The following is an 18,035-nucleotide window of genomic DNA, read 5'->3' on the forward strand; positions in this document are numbered from 1 at the left end:
GAAGAAAAATAACCGTATAACCAAATAAATGGGGTACTGTGTCTTTAAATCCGAGACACACTTTTTGACCTGTTAACCCTTACTCTTCCAGCAGCACAGAATTCCCATCATTGAGGGCAGATACAAAGCCCGGGTCTGTCTAGACACAGCAGTGCTTGTTCTGCGCAGTGATACAGATGTGGTCATGGCAGTTCTATATTTAAGGAGGCCCCGGAGAGATATTCACTTTGCTGCCCCAGTTCAGCTCTGCTGTGCCCGGCGTAGAAGGTTGGCATAGTGTGTGGCACATTAGACACCGGGTCACACCCTTATGGGCGCTCATTGTTATTAGCTCCTACGTTCTGGACAATGGCATCCGCAACTATGTTGCAATTAATGATTTTTTTTCGGATCACTCCAAAGAAACGGCTATCGGTAGGCAACTCATAAAAAAAGTTCTTCCAGCCTTGAAAGGGTTAACCCTTAAGGTCCGGCCGTCCCCAGATTCTGTGTCTTAAGGTTGTCCGGTACAGAACCTCCTCAGTCCACCTTAAGAGAGACCATGTAAAAAGTTTTGCAATTTTTTTTTTTTTGTGTGTGTCAGTGATGACATTCAGGAAATTGTGAGACAGACGCGAGGAGGAGAAGAACAAGAAGGGGGGACCCGGACGACGCTGAAGGGCCACAGCCTCCCGGAGCCCAGACCCCGCCACAGAAGATGGACTAAAAACCGTGACCTAGGACAAAGGACCGCGCTCCCCGGGAGAAGTAAGTTCACCGGCCTCCATCTTCTTCTTATTACGTTTTTTTTAAAGATATCTGCTGAGGAAGCGGGGGTTGTAAAAGAGAAAAAATCTGTATGAAAGGGGAAGTTTCAAAAAGTTTAATTAAAGGGAAAGTGCCCCGAATACGCCGATGTCCGGAACAAACAGCTGAGCATCCCAAACCTTCTGAAATCTCCATTACAAGCTGTGCCACATGACAAAGTCAGCACTGCTACATCTAAATACAGGTGCGCGGACACAAGGGATTTGTCACAGTGCAGTTCATGTGCTGTAAAATAAGGCGACTTTTCGGCTCTGCTTCACCGATGCATTTTTATTTTACATCACTTTTTCTTGCTCAGGATTTATGCACAGCAGCACTCCCCTCTCTACAGTGCTGTTCATCCAGGGCTTTCTGGTTCATGAACAGAATTCTAGAGTTACAGTGAAGACTGACAAAGAGCAGAGTAGTAAACTATTCGCCTCCTTGTGTGACTGGCAGGGGGGAGGCTGATGGGCATCACGGAGGCTGCGGCCCGGCTCTGGCACCTGCGGCCACTATACAGATGCCAGCTGCTGTAGGGGGCATGACGTGAATGATTCATGAGGACGCAGTAGTAGTGTGCGATGCCCGCGCTGAGGCCTTGAGTTCCGATTTAACCGCGATGCCACCTGTCGGGATGTTCTGACAGGAAGGGTCACAGGCTTTCTTAAAGGGACGGTTAACCCGGAGTATGTGCTGTGCCCACTGGCGGGATCACCCGGCATTGCTCTCTGCTATCAGCCTCCCTCTAATCTTCTTGACGAGCCCGGGGGCGGCCATTGATTTGATGGTACATATGGTATGTGTCCCCCCCTGAGCTTAAAGGGGCGGTACTGAAAAACATAGAGGCTTTACTTCCAAAAACAGCTCAGCCCCATTCACCTCAATGGAGCTGTAATACCAGACACAACCCATGGACAGGTGAGGCGCTGTTTCTGGAAGAGAGCAGCCATGTTTTTCTAATCCTGAATAACCTCTTTAGCTGCCTGAGATCAATTGTGATGTCACCGCCGCTCCTCTAACCGAAATGCAGCTGTGATGTCACAGTAACTAACCTGAGTGAGCTCCAGCTGTGAGGTCACAGTAAATTACCTGAGTGAGGCCCAACTGTGATGTCACAATAACTTACCTGAGTGAGGCCCAGCTGTGATGTCACAATAACTTACCTGAGTGAGGCCCAGCTGTGATGTCGAAGTAACTTACCTGAGTGAGGTCCTGCTGTGATGTCACAGTAACTTACCTGAGTGAGGCCCAACTGTGATGTCACAATAACTTACCTGAGTGAGGCCCAGCTGTGATGTCACAGTAACTTACCTGAGTGAGGTCCAGCTGTGATGTCACAGTAACTTACCTGAGTGAGGTCCTGCTGTGATGTCACAGTAACTTACCTGAGTGAGGTCCTGCTGTGATGTCACAGTAACTTACCTGAGTGAGGTCCTGCTGTGATGTCACAGTAACTTACCTGAGTGAAGCCCAGCTGTGATGTCACAGTAACTTACCTGAGTGAAGCCCAGCTGTGATGTCACAGTAACTTACCTGAGTGAGGTCCAGCTGTGATGTCACAGTAACTTACCTGAGTGAGGCCCAGCTGTGATGTTACAGTAACTTACCTGAGTGAGGTCCAGCTGTGATGTCACAGTAACTTACCTGAGTGAGGCCCAGCTGTGATGTCACAGTAACTTACCTGAGTGAGGTCCAGCTGTGATGTTACAGTAACTTACCTGAGTGAGGTCCAGCTGTGATGTCACAGTAACTTACCTGAGTGAGGCCCAGCTGTGATGTCACAGTAACTTACCTGAGTGAGGTCCTGCTGTGATGTCACAGTAACTTACCTGAGTGAGGCCCAGCTGTGAGGTCACAGCAACTTACCTGAGTGAGGTCCAGCTGTGATGTCACAGTAACTTACCTGAGTGAGGCCCAGCTGTGAGGTCACAGTAACTTACCTGAGTGAGCTCCAGCTGTGATGTCACAGTAACTTACCTGAGTGAGGCCCAGCTGTGATGTCACAGTAACTTACCTGAGTGAGGTCCTGCTGTGATGTCACAGTAACTTACCTGAGTGAGGTCCTGCTGTGATGTCACAGTAACTTACCTGAGTGAGGCCCAGCTGTGAGGTCACAGTAACTTACCTGAGTGAGCTCCAGCTGTGATGTCACAGTAACTTACCTGAGTGAGGTCCTGCTGTGATGTCACAGTAACTTACCTGAGTGAGGCCCAGCTGTGATGTCACAATAACTTACCTGAGTGAGGTCCAGCTGTGATATCACAGTAACTAACCTGAGTGAGGTCCAGCTGTGATGTCACAGTAACTTACCTGAGTGAGGTCCAGCTGTGATGTCACAGTAACTTACCTGAGTGAGGCCCAGCTGTGATGTCACAGTAACTTACCTGGGTGAGGTCCAGCTGTGATGTCACAGTAACTTACCTGAGTGAGGTCCAGCTGTGATGTCACAGTAACTTACCTGAGTGAGGTCCTGCTGTGATGTCACAGTAACTTACCTGAGTGAGGTCCTGCTGTGATGTCACAGTAACTTACCTGAGTGAGGCCCAGCTGTGAGGTCACAGTAACTTACCTGAGTGAGCTCCAGCTGTGATGTCACAGTAACTTACCTGAGTGAGGTCCTGCTGTGATGTCACAGTAACTTACCTGAGTGAGGCCCAGCTGTGATGTCACAATAACTTACCTGAGTGAGGTCCAGCTGTGATATCACAGTAACTAACCTGAGTGAGGTCCAGCTGTGATGTCACAGTAACTTACCTGAGTGAGGCCCAGCTGTGATGTCACAGTAACTTACCTGAGTGAGGCCCAGCTGTGATGTCACAGTAACTTACCTGGGTGAGGTCCAGCTGTGATGTCACAGTAACTTACCTGAGTGAGGTCCAGCTGTGATGTCACAGTAACTTAACTGAGTGAGGTCCTGCTGTGATATCACAGTAACTTACCTGAGTGAGGCCCAGCTGTGATGTCACAGTAACTTACCTGAGTGAAGCCCAGCTGTGATGTCACAGTAACTTACCTGAGTGAGGTCCAGCTGTGATGTCACAGTAACTTACCTGAGTGAGGCCCAGCTGTGATGTCACAGTAACTTACCTGAGTGAGGCCCAGCTGTGATGTCACAGTAACTTACCTGAGTGAAGCCCAGCTGTGATGTCACAGTAACTTACCTGAGTGAGGCCCAGCTGTGATGTCACAGTAACTTACCTGAGTGAGGCCCAGCTGTGATGTCACAGTAACTTACCTGAGTGAGGCCCAGCTGTGATGTCACAGTAACTTACCTGAGTGAGGCCCAGCTGTGATGTCACAGTAACTTACCTGAGTGAAGCCCAGCTGTGATGTCACAGTAACTTACCTGAGTGAGGCCCAGCTGTGATGTCACAGTAACTTACCTGAGTGAGGCCCAGCTGTGATGTCACAGTAACTTACCTGAGTGAGGCCCAGCTGTGATGTCACAGTAACTTACCTGAGTGAGGCCCAGCTGTGATGTCACAGTAACTTACCTGAGTGAAGCCCAGCTGTGATGTCACAGTAACCACAGATTTCCTACTGATAATTTGATGACAGAGAGGAGCATCCATGTCTGTGAATGGAAACAACCTTCTAACATTTAATGGATGAAAAACCCTGTTTGTTACAATGTATCAGTGTAGGAAACTCTTTACTAACAATAGCAGAAATCGGTTTCCTGGACTCTCGACTGATTGCTTTTACCTACTGTGAAACACTGTGACAATCTGGACACGATCGGACAACCCCCTTTAAGGTTAGTGTCCCTTTAAGGGTGGGGGGGTGTTGCGGAGCAGCACATGTCAGTACTGTTTGTATCCTATGAATGAGATCAGGAGACCTCACGCTGACTTCCCACGTCCTGCTCGGAGATATATGTCAGGAAGGAAGGAAAGTGAGGAGTGTAAGTAACGACGCCGCGGTAATAATAATTCCACTACCGGCTCTGGAAGTGATGCCTCCTCGCAGTAGCATGCAGGGCACTGATGTAGAGGGTGGTGCTGCAACCTCTATGGGCTGAGCTGCAGTACCGGGCGCAGCCACACACAGAAGAGGCGTCTCTATGCAGGGCACTGATGTAGAGGGTGGTGCTGCAACCTCTATGGGCTGAGCTGCAGTACCGGGCGCAGCCACACACAGAAGGGGCGTCTCTGTGCAGGGCACTGATGTAGAGGGTGGTGCTGCAACCTCTATGGGCTGAGCTGCAGTACCGGGCGCAGCCACACACAGAAGGGGCGTCTCTGTGCAGGGCACTGATGTAGAGGGTGGTGCTGCAACCTATATGGGCTGAGCTGCAGTACCGGGCGCAGCCACACACAGAAGGGGCGTCTCTGTGCAGGGCACTGATGTAGAGGGTGGTGCTGCAACCTCTATGGGCTGAGCTGCAGTACCGGGCGCAGCCACACACAGAAGGAGCGTCTCTGTGCAGGGCACTGATGTGGATGGGTGGTGCTGCAACCTCTATGGGCTGAGCTGCAGTACCGGGCTCAGCCACAGACAGAAGGGGCGTCTCTGTGCAGGGCACTGATGTGGATGGGTGGTGCTGCAACCTCTATGGGCTGAGCTGCAGTACCGGGCGCAGCCACACACAGAAGGGGCGTCTCTGTGCAGGGCACTGATGTAGAGGGTGGTGCTGCAACCTCTATGGGCTGAGCTGCAGTACCGGGCGCAGCCACACACAGAAGGGGCGTCTCTGTGCAGGGCACTGATGTAGAGGGTGGTGCTGCAACCTCTATGGGCTGAGCTGCAGTACCGGGCGCAGCCACACACAGAAGGGGCGTCTCTGTGCAGGGCACTGATGTAGAGGGTGGTGCTGCAACCTCTATGGGCTGAGCTGCAGTACCGGGCGCAGCCACACACAGAAGGGGCACTGATGTGGATGGGTCCATGCTCCTTCTCCTGGCGGATCGGTTGAGGCCCCAGATATGGAGCCCCCAATGACCATACATTTATGTCTATTTAGCTGTCTGAATATACATTGAAACCATTGACAAGCTGCTGTTGACGGATCTTCTCCAGCTCTGTGTTATTCAGTACTGCGCACTTGGACTGTGAGTTTGATTGGCTCCTGCAATCTGCCATGTTCACACAGCAGCAGCTGCGGTGCAGTGTATTAGCCCATCCCACCCCCTCAAGATTTTCTTTGCACTTCTCTTCTTCGGTCGATTCAACCCTGTTTGTTACAGTCGGATCGTAACGGCGACCGCGCTACACCGCAACCGCTTCGTGAACATGTGACCGAGCGCAGATATCAGCTCCAAAGATGAATCCGAACTATCTGGATGATCATGGTATAGGGTTTGCTGTTCTGCGAATTTGCAGAAACCTTAGTTAGGCCTCGTCGACACATTTCCGTTTTTCACGGACGTGTGCTGTCTGCATTTTCCACCGACAGCACAAGTACCCATTGATTTGAATGTCTGTTCACACATCAGTATTTTTTTACTGACCGAAAAAAAAATCACAGAGACATGAATTACTTTGGTCTGTGATGCAGACCAAACACGCCCATCGAAGCCTATGGGTCTGTGAAAATCACGGACACAACACGGATGGCATTCGTGGTGCGTCCGTTTTTCGCGGAAGACAGGAAATTCTCTTGAAATTAATTTTCAGCTGAGCAGAGTCCGTGGATGAGGAATGACACGCGGAGGGTAAAAACGGACACGCGGACCATCTACGGATCCTTCACAGATGCTTTTTTCACATACATAATTCTGACACGGAAATGTGAACAAGGCCTTAGAATGAACAGTGCTTAAAGGGGTTATCCAATTTCTCAAACCCCCCCACATATGCCGGGGCCCCTCACCAGTAATATACTTACTCCGCTCCCGGCTCCTGGTCCCCGCACCGCCACTGCTGCTTCTCCCTGCACACGGATGAGGGGGGGGGGGAGCAGCCAATGGCAGGCGGGGTCAGGGACGAGCCTCCGTAGCGTCACCCGCGATGCTAGGAAGGCTCGTCCCCGCTTGCCATTGGCTGCTCCCCCCCGACATGGGATGATTTCATCCGTGTGCAGGGAGAAGCAGCAGCGGCGGTGCGGGGAGCGGAGCCGGGAGCGGAGTAAGTATATTACCGGTGAGGGGCCCCGGCATATGTGGGGGGGGTTTTGAGAAATTGGATAACCCCTTTAAATAAGACCCATCAGCAGCAGCAGCGGCTATCCTGCTGGTAACAACAGTTATTTCTACATTGCACAAAACTAAAAAACAATGAGTGAAGACATGAGACAGGCGTGAAGGAGTCGCGCAGAGCTCCTGGAGGCAGGGGTGGAGCGCCACCCTACGTGGCCAAGCAGTTTGTCCTGCAGAACGGGGCTGGGACGATTGAGACATGTTTTGCAGAGATTGCAGAAGTGACTGTGAAGCAATGAGGAGCATGGACCTCACTCCAGGCCTGTGAATGCTAGAAACCATCTAGAAATCCAATCTTGTGCCCCCCTTTATGGAGTTTCCCCCCCCCCCCCCGGTATACAGATGCAGCACTTATCATGTAGAGAAAGTTAATACAAGCCCCTTACTAATGTATTGTGATTCTCCATATTGCCTCCTTTACTGGCTGGATTCATTTTTCCATCACATTATACACTGCTTGTTGCCAGGGGTTACGACCACCACTGCTGCAGCGCAGATACGAGGTGGCCGGGATGGGAGATGCTGTGCGTGCTCGCCTATGTGAGCTCCCACGGTCCTGGCCACTAGAAAGGTCACTCAGCACCTTTTACTCTAAGTGCAAGGGCGACCACCGATGCTGGATTAGGCCCCTTTCACACATCGGACTCGCAGGGAGGCACCCGTCCTGACCTCCCAGCACTAGCAATACATTGATTTATGATGCTATGTAACCCTTAGGCCCCTTTCACCCGGGCGAGTATTCCGCGCGGATGCGATGCGGGAGGTGAACGCATTGCACCCGCACTGAATACTGACCCATTCATTTCTATGGGGCTGTGCACACGAGCGGTGATTTTCACGCATCACTTTTGCGTTGCGTGAAAATCGCAGCATGCTCCTCTTTGTGCGTTTTTCACGTAACACAGGCCCCATAGAAATGAATGGGGTTGCGTGAAAATCGCAAGCATCCGCAAGCAAGTGCGGATGCGGTGCGATTTTCACGCACGGTTGCTAGGAGACGATCGGGATGGAGACCCGAACCTTATTATTTTACCTTATAACATGGTTATAAGGGAAAATAATAGCATTCTGAATACAGAATGCATAGTAAAACAGGGCTGGAGGGGTTAAAAAAAAATAAAAAGTCATTTAACTCACCTTAATCCACTTGCTCGCGTAGCCGGCATCTCCGTCTGACTCTTTTACTGTCTAGGACCTGTGTAGAGCATTAACTATAGTTTAAGGACCTGGGATGACGTCACTCCGGTCATCACATGGTACGTCACATGATCTTTTACCATGGTGATTCACCATGGTAAAAGAGTCAGACGGAGATGCCGGCTACGCGAGCAAGTGGATTAAGGTGAGTTAAATGACTTTTTATTTTTTTTAACCCCTCCAGCCCTGTTTTACTATACATTCTGTATTCAGAATGCTATTATTTTCCCTTATAACCATGTTATAAGGGAAAATAATACTATTTACAGAACACCGATCCCAAGCCCGAACTTCTGTGAAGAAGTTCAGGTTTGGGTACCAAACATGTGCGATTTTTCTAACGCGAGTGCAAAACGCATTACATGGTTTTGCACTCGCGCGGAAAAATCGCGGGTGTTCCCGCAACGCACCCGGACATTTTTCCGCAACGCCCGTGTGAAAGAGGCCTTAGGCCCCTTTCACACGGGCGTTGCGGGAAAAGGTGCGGGTGCATTACGGGAACACGCGCAATTTTTCCGCGCGAGTGCAAAACATTGTAATGCGTTTTGCACTCGCGTTAGAAAAATCGCACATGTTTGGTACCCAAACCTGAACTTCTTCACAGAAGTTCGGGCTTGGGATCGGTGTTCTGTAGATTGTATTATTTTCCCTTATAACATGGTTATAGGGGGAAAATAATAGCATTCTGAATACAGAGCATAGTACAATAGGGCTGGAGGGGTTAAAAAAAATATATATATAATTTAACTCACCTTAATCCACTTGATCGCGCAGCCGGCATCTCTTCTGTCTTCATCTTAGCTGTGTGCAGGAACAGGACCTGTGGTGACGTCACTCCGGTCATCACATGATCCATTACCATGGTGATGGATCATGTGATGGACCATGTGATGACCGGAGTGACGTCACCACAGGTCCTTTTCCTGCACACAGCTAAGATGAAGACAGAAGGAGATGCCGGCTGTGCGATCAAGTGGATTAAGGTGAATAAAATTATTATTATTATTATTATTATTATTAACCCCTCCAGCGCTATTGTACTATGCATTCTGTATTCAGGATGCTATTATTTTCCCTTATAACCATGTTATAAGGGAAAATAATAATGATCGGGTCCCCATCCCGATCGTTTCCTAGCAACCGTGCGTGAAAATCGCACCGCATCCGCACTTGCTTGCGGATGCTTGCGATTTTCACGCAACCCCATTTACTTCTATGGGGCCTGCGTTGCGTGAAAAACGCAGAATATAGAGCATGCTGCGATTTTCACAAGTGATGCGTAAAAATCACCGCTCGTGTGCACAGCCCCATAGAAATTAATGGGTCGGGATTCAGTGCGGGTGCAATGCGTTCAACTCACAGATCGCATCCGCGCGGAATACTCGCCCGTGTGAAAGGGGCCTCACAGTTCTGGAATGTATTGGATAACACTGACAGTATTATGACAGTGTTATCCAATACATTCCAGAACTGTAAGGGTTACATAGCATCATAAATGCGGTGACAGCGACGAGCCTCCCTAGCTGCTAGAGACAATGCAAGTGGGGGGCATTGGCTCATAGCTGTGGCCCAAATGAGAAGAACTGTGGTGTAAAGCATGAGGGACAGACTGGTGATTTTGTGATCAGTCACAAGTATTATATACAGTATATTCACAGCACATAGATGGTCAGAGACCTGTTCTTATCTAGCTGGTAAAATAAATGTCATCAGCCACGTGGTGGTCATTACGGGGTTAACATGGGTTTACCTGCTTTATCCAGCGGTAAATATGGCGGAGCATTGTGTGTGTATCTGGGTGGAGGTGCCGGGGGCCGCACCCTGATAATTACACCGTGTGCTGGGACTTAGCCCGGAATACTGAAGGTGTCTTTCTGTGGAGGGTGAAGACGAGCGGACGTGAGATCAGACCCAGCGAGGATCAGGTAACGTCTTCCCATCGTATGGCAGCTCAGAGATGCATCACAAGTATCAGCGCCCTGTGTGAAAAGTTTTGCAAAAAGACAAACGCAGCGAATGCCCCTAGTGACCAATCAGATCATTGCTTTCATTTTCACCTGCAGTGAGTGGAGCCGTTCATGTGCCCCACAGAGGACTCGGCCAGTCACCCAATCTCGTCAATGGGAAGGGGTCCCAGCAGTCGGACCCCCAGCGATCATACATTTCGCTGATCATGTGAACAGTTCTACAACTTTCTTATATCCTTTATTTTTCAATTCTTCTAGATTTTCAAGAGCTCTGCTTGCTGGCTGTGAATATGAACGCTCTGACCTGCACACACTGCTGCACTTTGTTACAATGTTATCAGTCTTCCTCTCTGTTGCCATGGTGCTAGCTGTTACCAGCAGTGATACATTGTATCACTGTAGCAGCTGCTTGAGCAGGACTAGGTCAGGATGGGCCGGCCTACAAGAATACAGAATACTGACAGCAAGCAGAGGTTTTCTTTATGAGGATTACGTGTCTCCATGCCGAAATCCACTGTAAAAACTGCCTAGCATAACTGAGCCATTGATTTGGACTTTGATATGTATAGCTATCTTTCGGCTTTACTATTCCTTTAAGCCTCTATTAACGGGACTTGATCAAATCAGGTGTGTATCCTAATTGCTCACTTTTTTATCATAAGTCGTCTGCTTCTGTTTTTTTGATATTTTAATGTCCCAAATAGAGTAAATGCTGAACAGAAGGGATTGGATGAGAGAAAGTCACTGAGCACATGGTTATAATGCAATCACCTTTACAGAACAGCTCCTCGGGGGCGGTACACACTGGAAGGTTTTCAGAACGGACTTTGCACAACGGAGACTCAACTTGGATAATGTCAGGTTATCAGAGTAATAAACACCGGTGGTCACTTAGTTGGTAGTGTTGGCTGTTGCCCTATCTGACCACTTTCCGCCCATGCTGAGCAGTCTCTTTTCTCTGTGTTTTCACTCACTGACTTAGATGTGGGTCTCGCTCTTACGAAGCTTTGCACGTCTCCACATTCTGCAGCCTCTCTCTACAGACTGCGTGACAGCACTTTTGGCCTGACTAAACAGTACTGGCCCTCTCGCTGGTCACAGTTACCACCCATCCATATCAGCGCCAACTCCATCTACTTATATGTATCCGATCCCACCTACAAGGACCCAAGATAATGATCTATGAGACGCAAGTGCTCATTTTCCCTACAGCGCCACCACAGGAGAAGTGAAGTATTGCACAAAGGTGTCTTGATGCCTTTGCATTCTGACTTTCTTGGAGAAAATGCCTTGAGAGGACCTTGCCTCCGACTACATTATATATATATATATATATATATATATCAGGGGCAGGAAATAAAACACCAAAACCGTGGGTCTGGGCACACCACAAAGCATTTCAGAAACCAGTGCCAGATTATCAGAATTGCCGGATATTCAGATGGGTTAAAGGTCCTTCAATTTTTATTAAAGGGGACATCTGGTTTGATCCCCTGGCTGTGATGTAATTAAAAAATTCTTCGTTTTTGTAAAATGCACAAGACCCATTGACTTCATTGGTGATGCACAGTTAGGATCTCCAGCGATCAGTTGTAATCTATAAGAAGCAACTGCTCAGTTTCTCTGCAGCGCCACCACTGGGGAAGTGAAGTATTGCACAGTTTTCATTTTGATCAGTAGGCTGTCTATGCCATACACACACATGCAAGGTCCTCCAGAGAGAAAGAGACGCTCTTTGTAGCTGCTCTGGATAACTGATGGAGGTCTTATATGGGGGTCTCCTTTCTATTAACTAAGATTGCACTAACAGAGAATTGGAAAGTGTATTTTCTGAATCTTGCAGCCCCTTTAAGAACATGACCCACTAGTGCCAGCCTTCACGGGATCCTGTAACAATCAGAATAGTGATATATAATGTCACATTATACCCTGCACTGTTATATACTGGGAGACACAGTATATATATATATATATATATCCCATATGTGTCCCACCTCATGGACATTTCTTTCAGGTGCAAAGGTGAATAGGGAGACTGCAGCAGAAACCTGACATTTTCTGCGGCCTCTCCCTTCTTGGAGCCGGACCAAGGAGTTGTTATTTTCTGTACAAGTGGCACTTAGGAAGCGCAGGGTGTAGTGCGGCTTCCTGCAGCTGTGCGGGCAGCAGACAAGAGAAACGCTCCAGGTCCAAACAAAGAGCCAGAAAAGCCGCCATTCCTCTTACTAATGTCGACTCTATGATATCCCCAGACATGAGGAGGAACAGGGTTAAATCAAATGCGGATCACAGCATTGATAGGACTGCACGTACCAGCATAAACTCCTCACATACTAGGGTCACCAAAGCCAGAAAACCCCTTCCTGTCCTGGATCACATATAGAGGCTTTAAGAGCTGCCAAATACTAGCAGGGCCAAAGCATGGGGGACCATACCAAAGAAACGCTAGAACTTAGAGTAACAGACCTGGGACACGGACTATTGGGGTGACAGGAGAACGACAGCTAATATTCGAAATACAGGACACTGACACTTGGGGTACCTGATAATGACGCTGACACTTGGGGTACAGGATAATAACACTGACACTCGGGGTACAGGATAGTGACACTGACACTTGGGGTACAGGATAGTGACACTGACACTTGTGGTACAGGATAATGACACTGACACTTGGGGTACAGGATAATAACACACTGACACTTGGGGGTACAGGATAATGACACTGACACTTGGGGGTACAGGATAAGGACACTGACACTTGGGGGTACAGGATAATGACACTTGGGGGTACAGGATAATGACACTGACACTCGGGGTACAGGATAGTGACACTGACACTCGGGGTACAGGATAGTGACACTGACACTTGGGGGACAGGATAATGACACTGACACTTGGGGTACAGGATAATGACATTGACACTTGGGGGTACAGGATAATGACACTTGGGGGTACAGGGTAATGACACTGACACTCGGGGTACAGGATAGTGACACTGACACTCGGGGGTACAGGATAATGACACTGACACTTGGGGGTACAGGATAATGACACTGACACTTGGGGGTACAGGATAATGACACTGACACTTGGGGGTACAGGATAATGACATTGACACTCGGGGTACAGGATAATGACACTGACACTCGGGGGGCAGGATAGTGACACTGACACTTGGGGTACAGGATAATGACACTGACACTTGGGGTACAGGATAAAGACACTGACACTCGGGGTACAGGATAATGACACTGACACTCGGGGTACAGGATAATGACGCTGACACTCGGGGTACAGGATAATGACAGTGACACTTGGGGTACAGGATAATGACACTGACACTCGGGGTACAGGATGAAGATATATTAGGGGCAGGTTTACAAAAGCACTTTGTTATCACAGAGCAGCTTTCATTTTTCAGGAGCAGAATATGAAATGAAAGATGCTCGGTGATTGGTCACTGTGGAAAACAAAGTGTTTTTCTTTTACACTGCGTGCAGAATTATTAGGCAAATGAGTATTTTGACCACATCATCCTCTTTATGCATGTTGTCTTACTCCAAGCTGTATAGGCTCGAAAGCCTACTACCAATTAAGCATATTAGGTGATGTGCATCTCTGTAATGAGAAGGGGTGTGGTCTAATGACATCAACACCCTATATTAGGTGTGCATAATTATTAGGCAACTTCCTTTCCTTTGGCAAAATGGGTCAAAAGAAGGACTTGACAGGCTCAGAAAAGTCAAAAATAGTGAGATATCTTGCAGAGGGATGCAGCACTCTTAAAATTGCAAAGCTTCTGAAGCGTGATCATCGAACAATCAAGCGTTTCATTCAAAATAGTCAACAGGGTCGCAAGAAGCGTGTGGAAAAACCAAGGCGCAAAATAACTGCCCATGAACTGAGAAAAGTCAAGCGTGCAGCTGCCAAGATGCCACTTGCCACCAGTTTGGCCATATTTCAGAGCTGCAACATCACTGGAGTGCCCAAAAGCACAAAGTGTGCAATACTCAGAGACATGGCCAAGGTAAGAAAGGCTGAAAGACGACCACCACTGAACAAGACACACAAGCTGAAACGTCAAGACTGGGCCAAGAAATATCTCAAGACTGATTTTTCTAAGGTTTTATGGACTGATGAAATGAGAGTGAGTCTTGATGGGCCAGATGGATGGGCCCATGGCTGGATTGGTAAAGGGCAGAGAGCTCCAGTCCGACTCAGACGCCAGCAAGGTGGAGGTGGAGTACTGGTTTGGGCTGGTATCATCAAAGATGAGCTTGTGGGGCCTTTTCGGGTTGAGGATGGAGTCAAGCTCAACTCCCAGTCCTACTGCCAGTTTCTGGAAGACACCTTCTTCAAGCAGTGGTACAGGAAGAAGTCTGCATCCTTCAAGAAAAACATGATTTTCATGCAGGACAATGCTCCATCACACGCGTCCAAGTACTCCACAGCGTGGCTGGCAAGAAAGGGTATAAAAGAAGAAAATCTAATGACATGGCCTCCTTGTTCACCTGATCTGAACCCCATTGAGAACCTGTGGTCCATCATCAAATGTGAGATTTACAAGGAGGGAAAACAGTACACCTCTCTGAACAGTGTCTGGGAGGCTGTGGTTGCTGCTGCACGCAATGTTGATGGTGAACAGATCAAAACACTGACAGAATCCATGGATGGCAGGCTTTTGAGTGTCCTTGCAAAGAAAGGTGGCTATATTGGTCACTGATTTGTTTTTGTTTTGTTTTTGAATGTCAGAAATGTATATTTGTGAATGTTGAGATGTTATATTGGTTTCACTGGTAAAAATAAATAATTGAAATGGGTATATATTTGTTTTTTGTTAAGTTGCCTAATAATTATGCACAGTAATAGTCACCTGCACACACAGATATCCCCCTAAAATAGCTAAAACTAAAAACAAACTAAAAACTACTTCCAAAAATATTCAGCTTTGATATTAATGAGTTTTTTGGGTTCATTGAGAACATGGTTGTTGTTCAATAATAAAATTAATCCTCAAAAATACAACTTGCCTAATAATTCTGCACTCCCTGTAGACAGTTTTGTAAATCCCTTCGGAATGAGAAATCTTTAGATTTAAGCAACATTTTATATTTCTAGGATTTTCATCTTGATACTTAACGTTCTTTTCTTCTCTTTCTATTTAGGAGCACAATGCAGGCCGGGATATTCAAGGTGTGCCTGGTGGTGGTGACCGCAATTGTCAACCATCCGCTCCTCTTCCCAAATAACTACACCTCCATTCCTGCTAATGACGACCTTATTATGGAGAAATTACGGGAGAGAGAAGAAAACTTGAAAAAACAGCAGCTGGAACTTGAGCAACTTTTATCCCGTCAGGAGGAACCAGCAGAAGATGACAACAAGACCGAAAGCCAGGAGTCAAAAGGTGGATCAGGGTGGGACTTCTGGAGTACAGTGTCTATGGTCATATTCCTGATGATTGAAGTGTGGAGACAAGACTTTAAGGACAACAACTCCCATGAGCAAAGCAAAGAGGAGGATGATCTGCTGTTCCTAGGAAACAACTGTCATGGTGTGTCTCTTCCCAACAAGCCAATGCTGACCATCTTTCATGACCAGTACATCAGAGCAAGCACCCACGATGCTGTGAGAAGCAGAGAGTTTGTGGAAGGATTTGCAGATGACCTCTTGGAGGCATTGAAAAGTGTCTGCAACCGGGATGCCGACATGGAGGTTGATGACAGTATCTGCATTGGGAGTATGTATGAAAACTGGAGGGTGAACCGGCCATTGATATGTGACCTACTGGTACCATTTGCACCTCCAGAACCATATCACTTCAGGTGCCAGCCATGGGTCTCTGATCCATCCATTGGTCCAGACAAACAAAGTTATGGAACAATTCTAGTCTGCGGCCCAGACGATGAATCTTGCGGCTGTGTGTGTGACAAGAAGAGACTTGGAGAAGAAATGTTATGTCTTCTTCACAATCCGACCAACAGTAAAAAAGTCAGTAAGGATTTCAACTTGCTCTGTTCCAGAAACACCAACTACCTGGACATTGACCAGGTGATGAAATGGTTCCAAACAGCCGTGACTAAAGCATGGAGCAAGATTTCACGCAAGTATGAGTTTGAGCTCACCTTCAGTCACTTGGACTCTCCTGGAGCTTTGAGAGTCAAATTCAAGTCTGGAAAAGTCATCAGCTTCAACATCACTCCTGTGGTTCAGTATGAGGACACAGACCTGTATTTTATTTCCCATTTTCCAAGCACACCTCGTGAAGTCTCCTCCAGTATCTATTGGATGTTGTCCTTCTCAGTCTATGAGAGAAGGTTCCTCAAGGACTTTGCAAAAAACCTACCTGGCAATTCGTGCCACCTCAGCTGCCTACAAATAATTACTTTTCTCCACTCCAAGCAGTGTCACATAACTGGACCAAGCGGTCTCACCACGTACCATCTAAAGACAGTCCTTATGCATCTGCTTCTTAGTAGGCCCTATTCAGATTGGGACAGTGTCTTGCTAGAGGAGCGGTTACGAGACATGTTCAAGAGCTTGGAGAAAAGTCTCCTGGAGAAGAAACTCTACCACTTCATGGTTGGAAATGGCAAACTTCCAGACACCGTGAAACTCCCCCAACACTTTCGAGTTTCAGAACCTGTTAATCTCTTCAGGTTCTTTGTCCTAAACAGAGACCTTTATCAGAAGACTTTATCCATGTTCTATGAGATGCTGAAGAATGCGACTGTTGTTATCAATGAATACAGCTTACACCTGCCCAATGGGACCACCAACAAGTCTTCTTATTGACCAGATTTCCAGCCTTCAACCACAACAGTGTTTTGTGACTTCACTTAAGACATCTTAAGAGTTAAATGACTATTTTATAATAAAGAATTCAGTTTTTACAATTAAACCATGCCCACCACGTCAACGCCAAGCTGCCATTGGCTACCATAGTTATTTTAGAAGCCCTTGTTATTGCAGAGATCTGATTATTATATCATACATTTATTTCCCTTATAGGTGCCAAATATTGAACTGTTTTATGTATTCATATTCCATCCACAGCTATGTACAAGAAGGTTACAGATAGATCTGTGATTTTGAATTAATGTCCATCTACATTGTTATTTATTTCTTCTTATTAGTCTGGTGCCATTTGCATAAAAGCGTAATGACAAAACCTGTGAGGTGTTTGCTTTATAATTCCAGGAATCTAGCCCACAATAGGCTGGTCAACGGGAAACGTTTACCATAGGTACATAGATGACTTCACTGATCTACCAGTAGTCAGCGTGACCCATTCATAGTGGATTGTCCCACGAATCTGGAAGCCAATTATGGTGCCGGAAAACCAGTTGGGGGCGACTCCATGTCTTTTGCAACACTGACAAGTTAAACGTTTGTATTGCAAAGTCTTGGCTTCTTTCTTTGAAAGTAGAAATGGTTTCTGGTCAAAGATCTCTAATCCTATATCACACATGTAAAAAGTGATCTGTCCCCTTAAGCAAAAGAACTGGTTGTACAAAAACAATGCTAAATAAGATATTATTTCCTCTGAAAACCTATTCCATCATGTCCATATGTCCTACTAGGGTTTATACACAGTTGTGACGCACTTGGGATCCCACTCTGCTGCAGAACTTAAAAAGGACCTGTCACCAAAAAAAGCAATCATGTTGTAGAGCAGGAGAAGCCGAGCCGATTGATACATACAGTTGTGTTCAAAATAATAGCAGTCAGACATCACTAACCTGATCAATCACTGTTGATATTTCTACATGGCAAATAATTTACTAGCAGGTGTAGTAGAGTAATAGAAACCCAACAGTCATGACATGCATGCTGCTGATTCTGTGTAATTCAATCACTAATTGAAAGGGGCATGTATAAAATAATAGCAGTGTGGAGTTCAATGAGTGAGGTCATTCATTTTTTGAAAAACAGGTGGCAA

The 18,035-nt window shown here is 47.1% G+C and overlaps 1 protein-coding gene across 2 annotated transcripts; it reads left to right on the forward strand.

The window, feature by feature from the left end:
- Nucleotides 1-582: 582 nt before the first annotated feature.
- LOC121004615 (inositol 1,4,5-trisphosphate receptor interacting protein) lies at nucleotides 583-17,795 on the forward strand. 2 transcript variants are annotated; one of them, XM_040436844.1, is made up of 2 exons: nucleotides 583-747; nucleotides 15,259-17,794. In XM_040436844.1, the coding sequence occupies exon 2, from the start codon at nucleotides 15,266-15,268 to the stop codon at nucleotides 16,886-16,888; it is 1,623 nt and encodes a 540-aa protein (XP_040292778.1). In that variant the 5' UTR covers nucleotides 583-747; nucleotides 15,259-15,265; the 3' UTR covers nucleotides 16,889-17,794. The 2 variants fall into 2 exon arrangements, with proteins under 2 accessions (XP_040292778.1, XP_040292779.1); XM_040436845.1 differs by lacking the exon at nucleotides 583-747 and adding an exon at nucleotides 9,994-10,048 and having other exon boundaries at nucleotides 15,259-17,795.
- Nucleotides 17,796-18,035: the final 240 nt, after the last annotated feature.

Source organism: Bufo bufo, chromosome 6 (genome assembly GCF_905171765.1).
Source record: "Bufo bufo chromosome 6, aBufBuf1.1, whole genome shotgun sequence".
NCBI classification, from domain to species: Eukaryota; Metazoa; Chordata; class Amphibia; order Anura; family Bufonidae; genus Bufo; species Bufo bufo.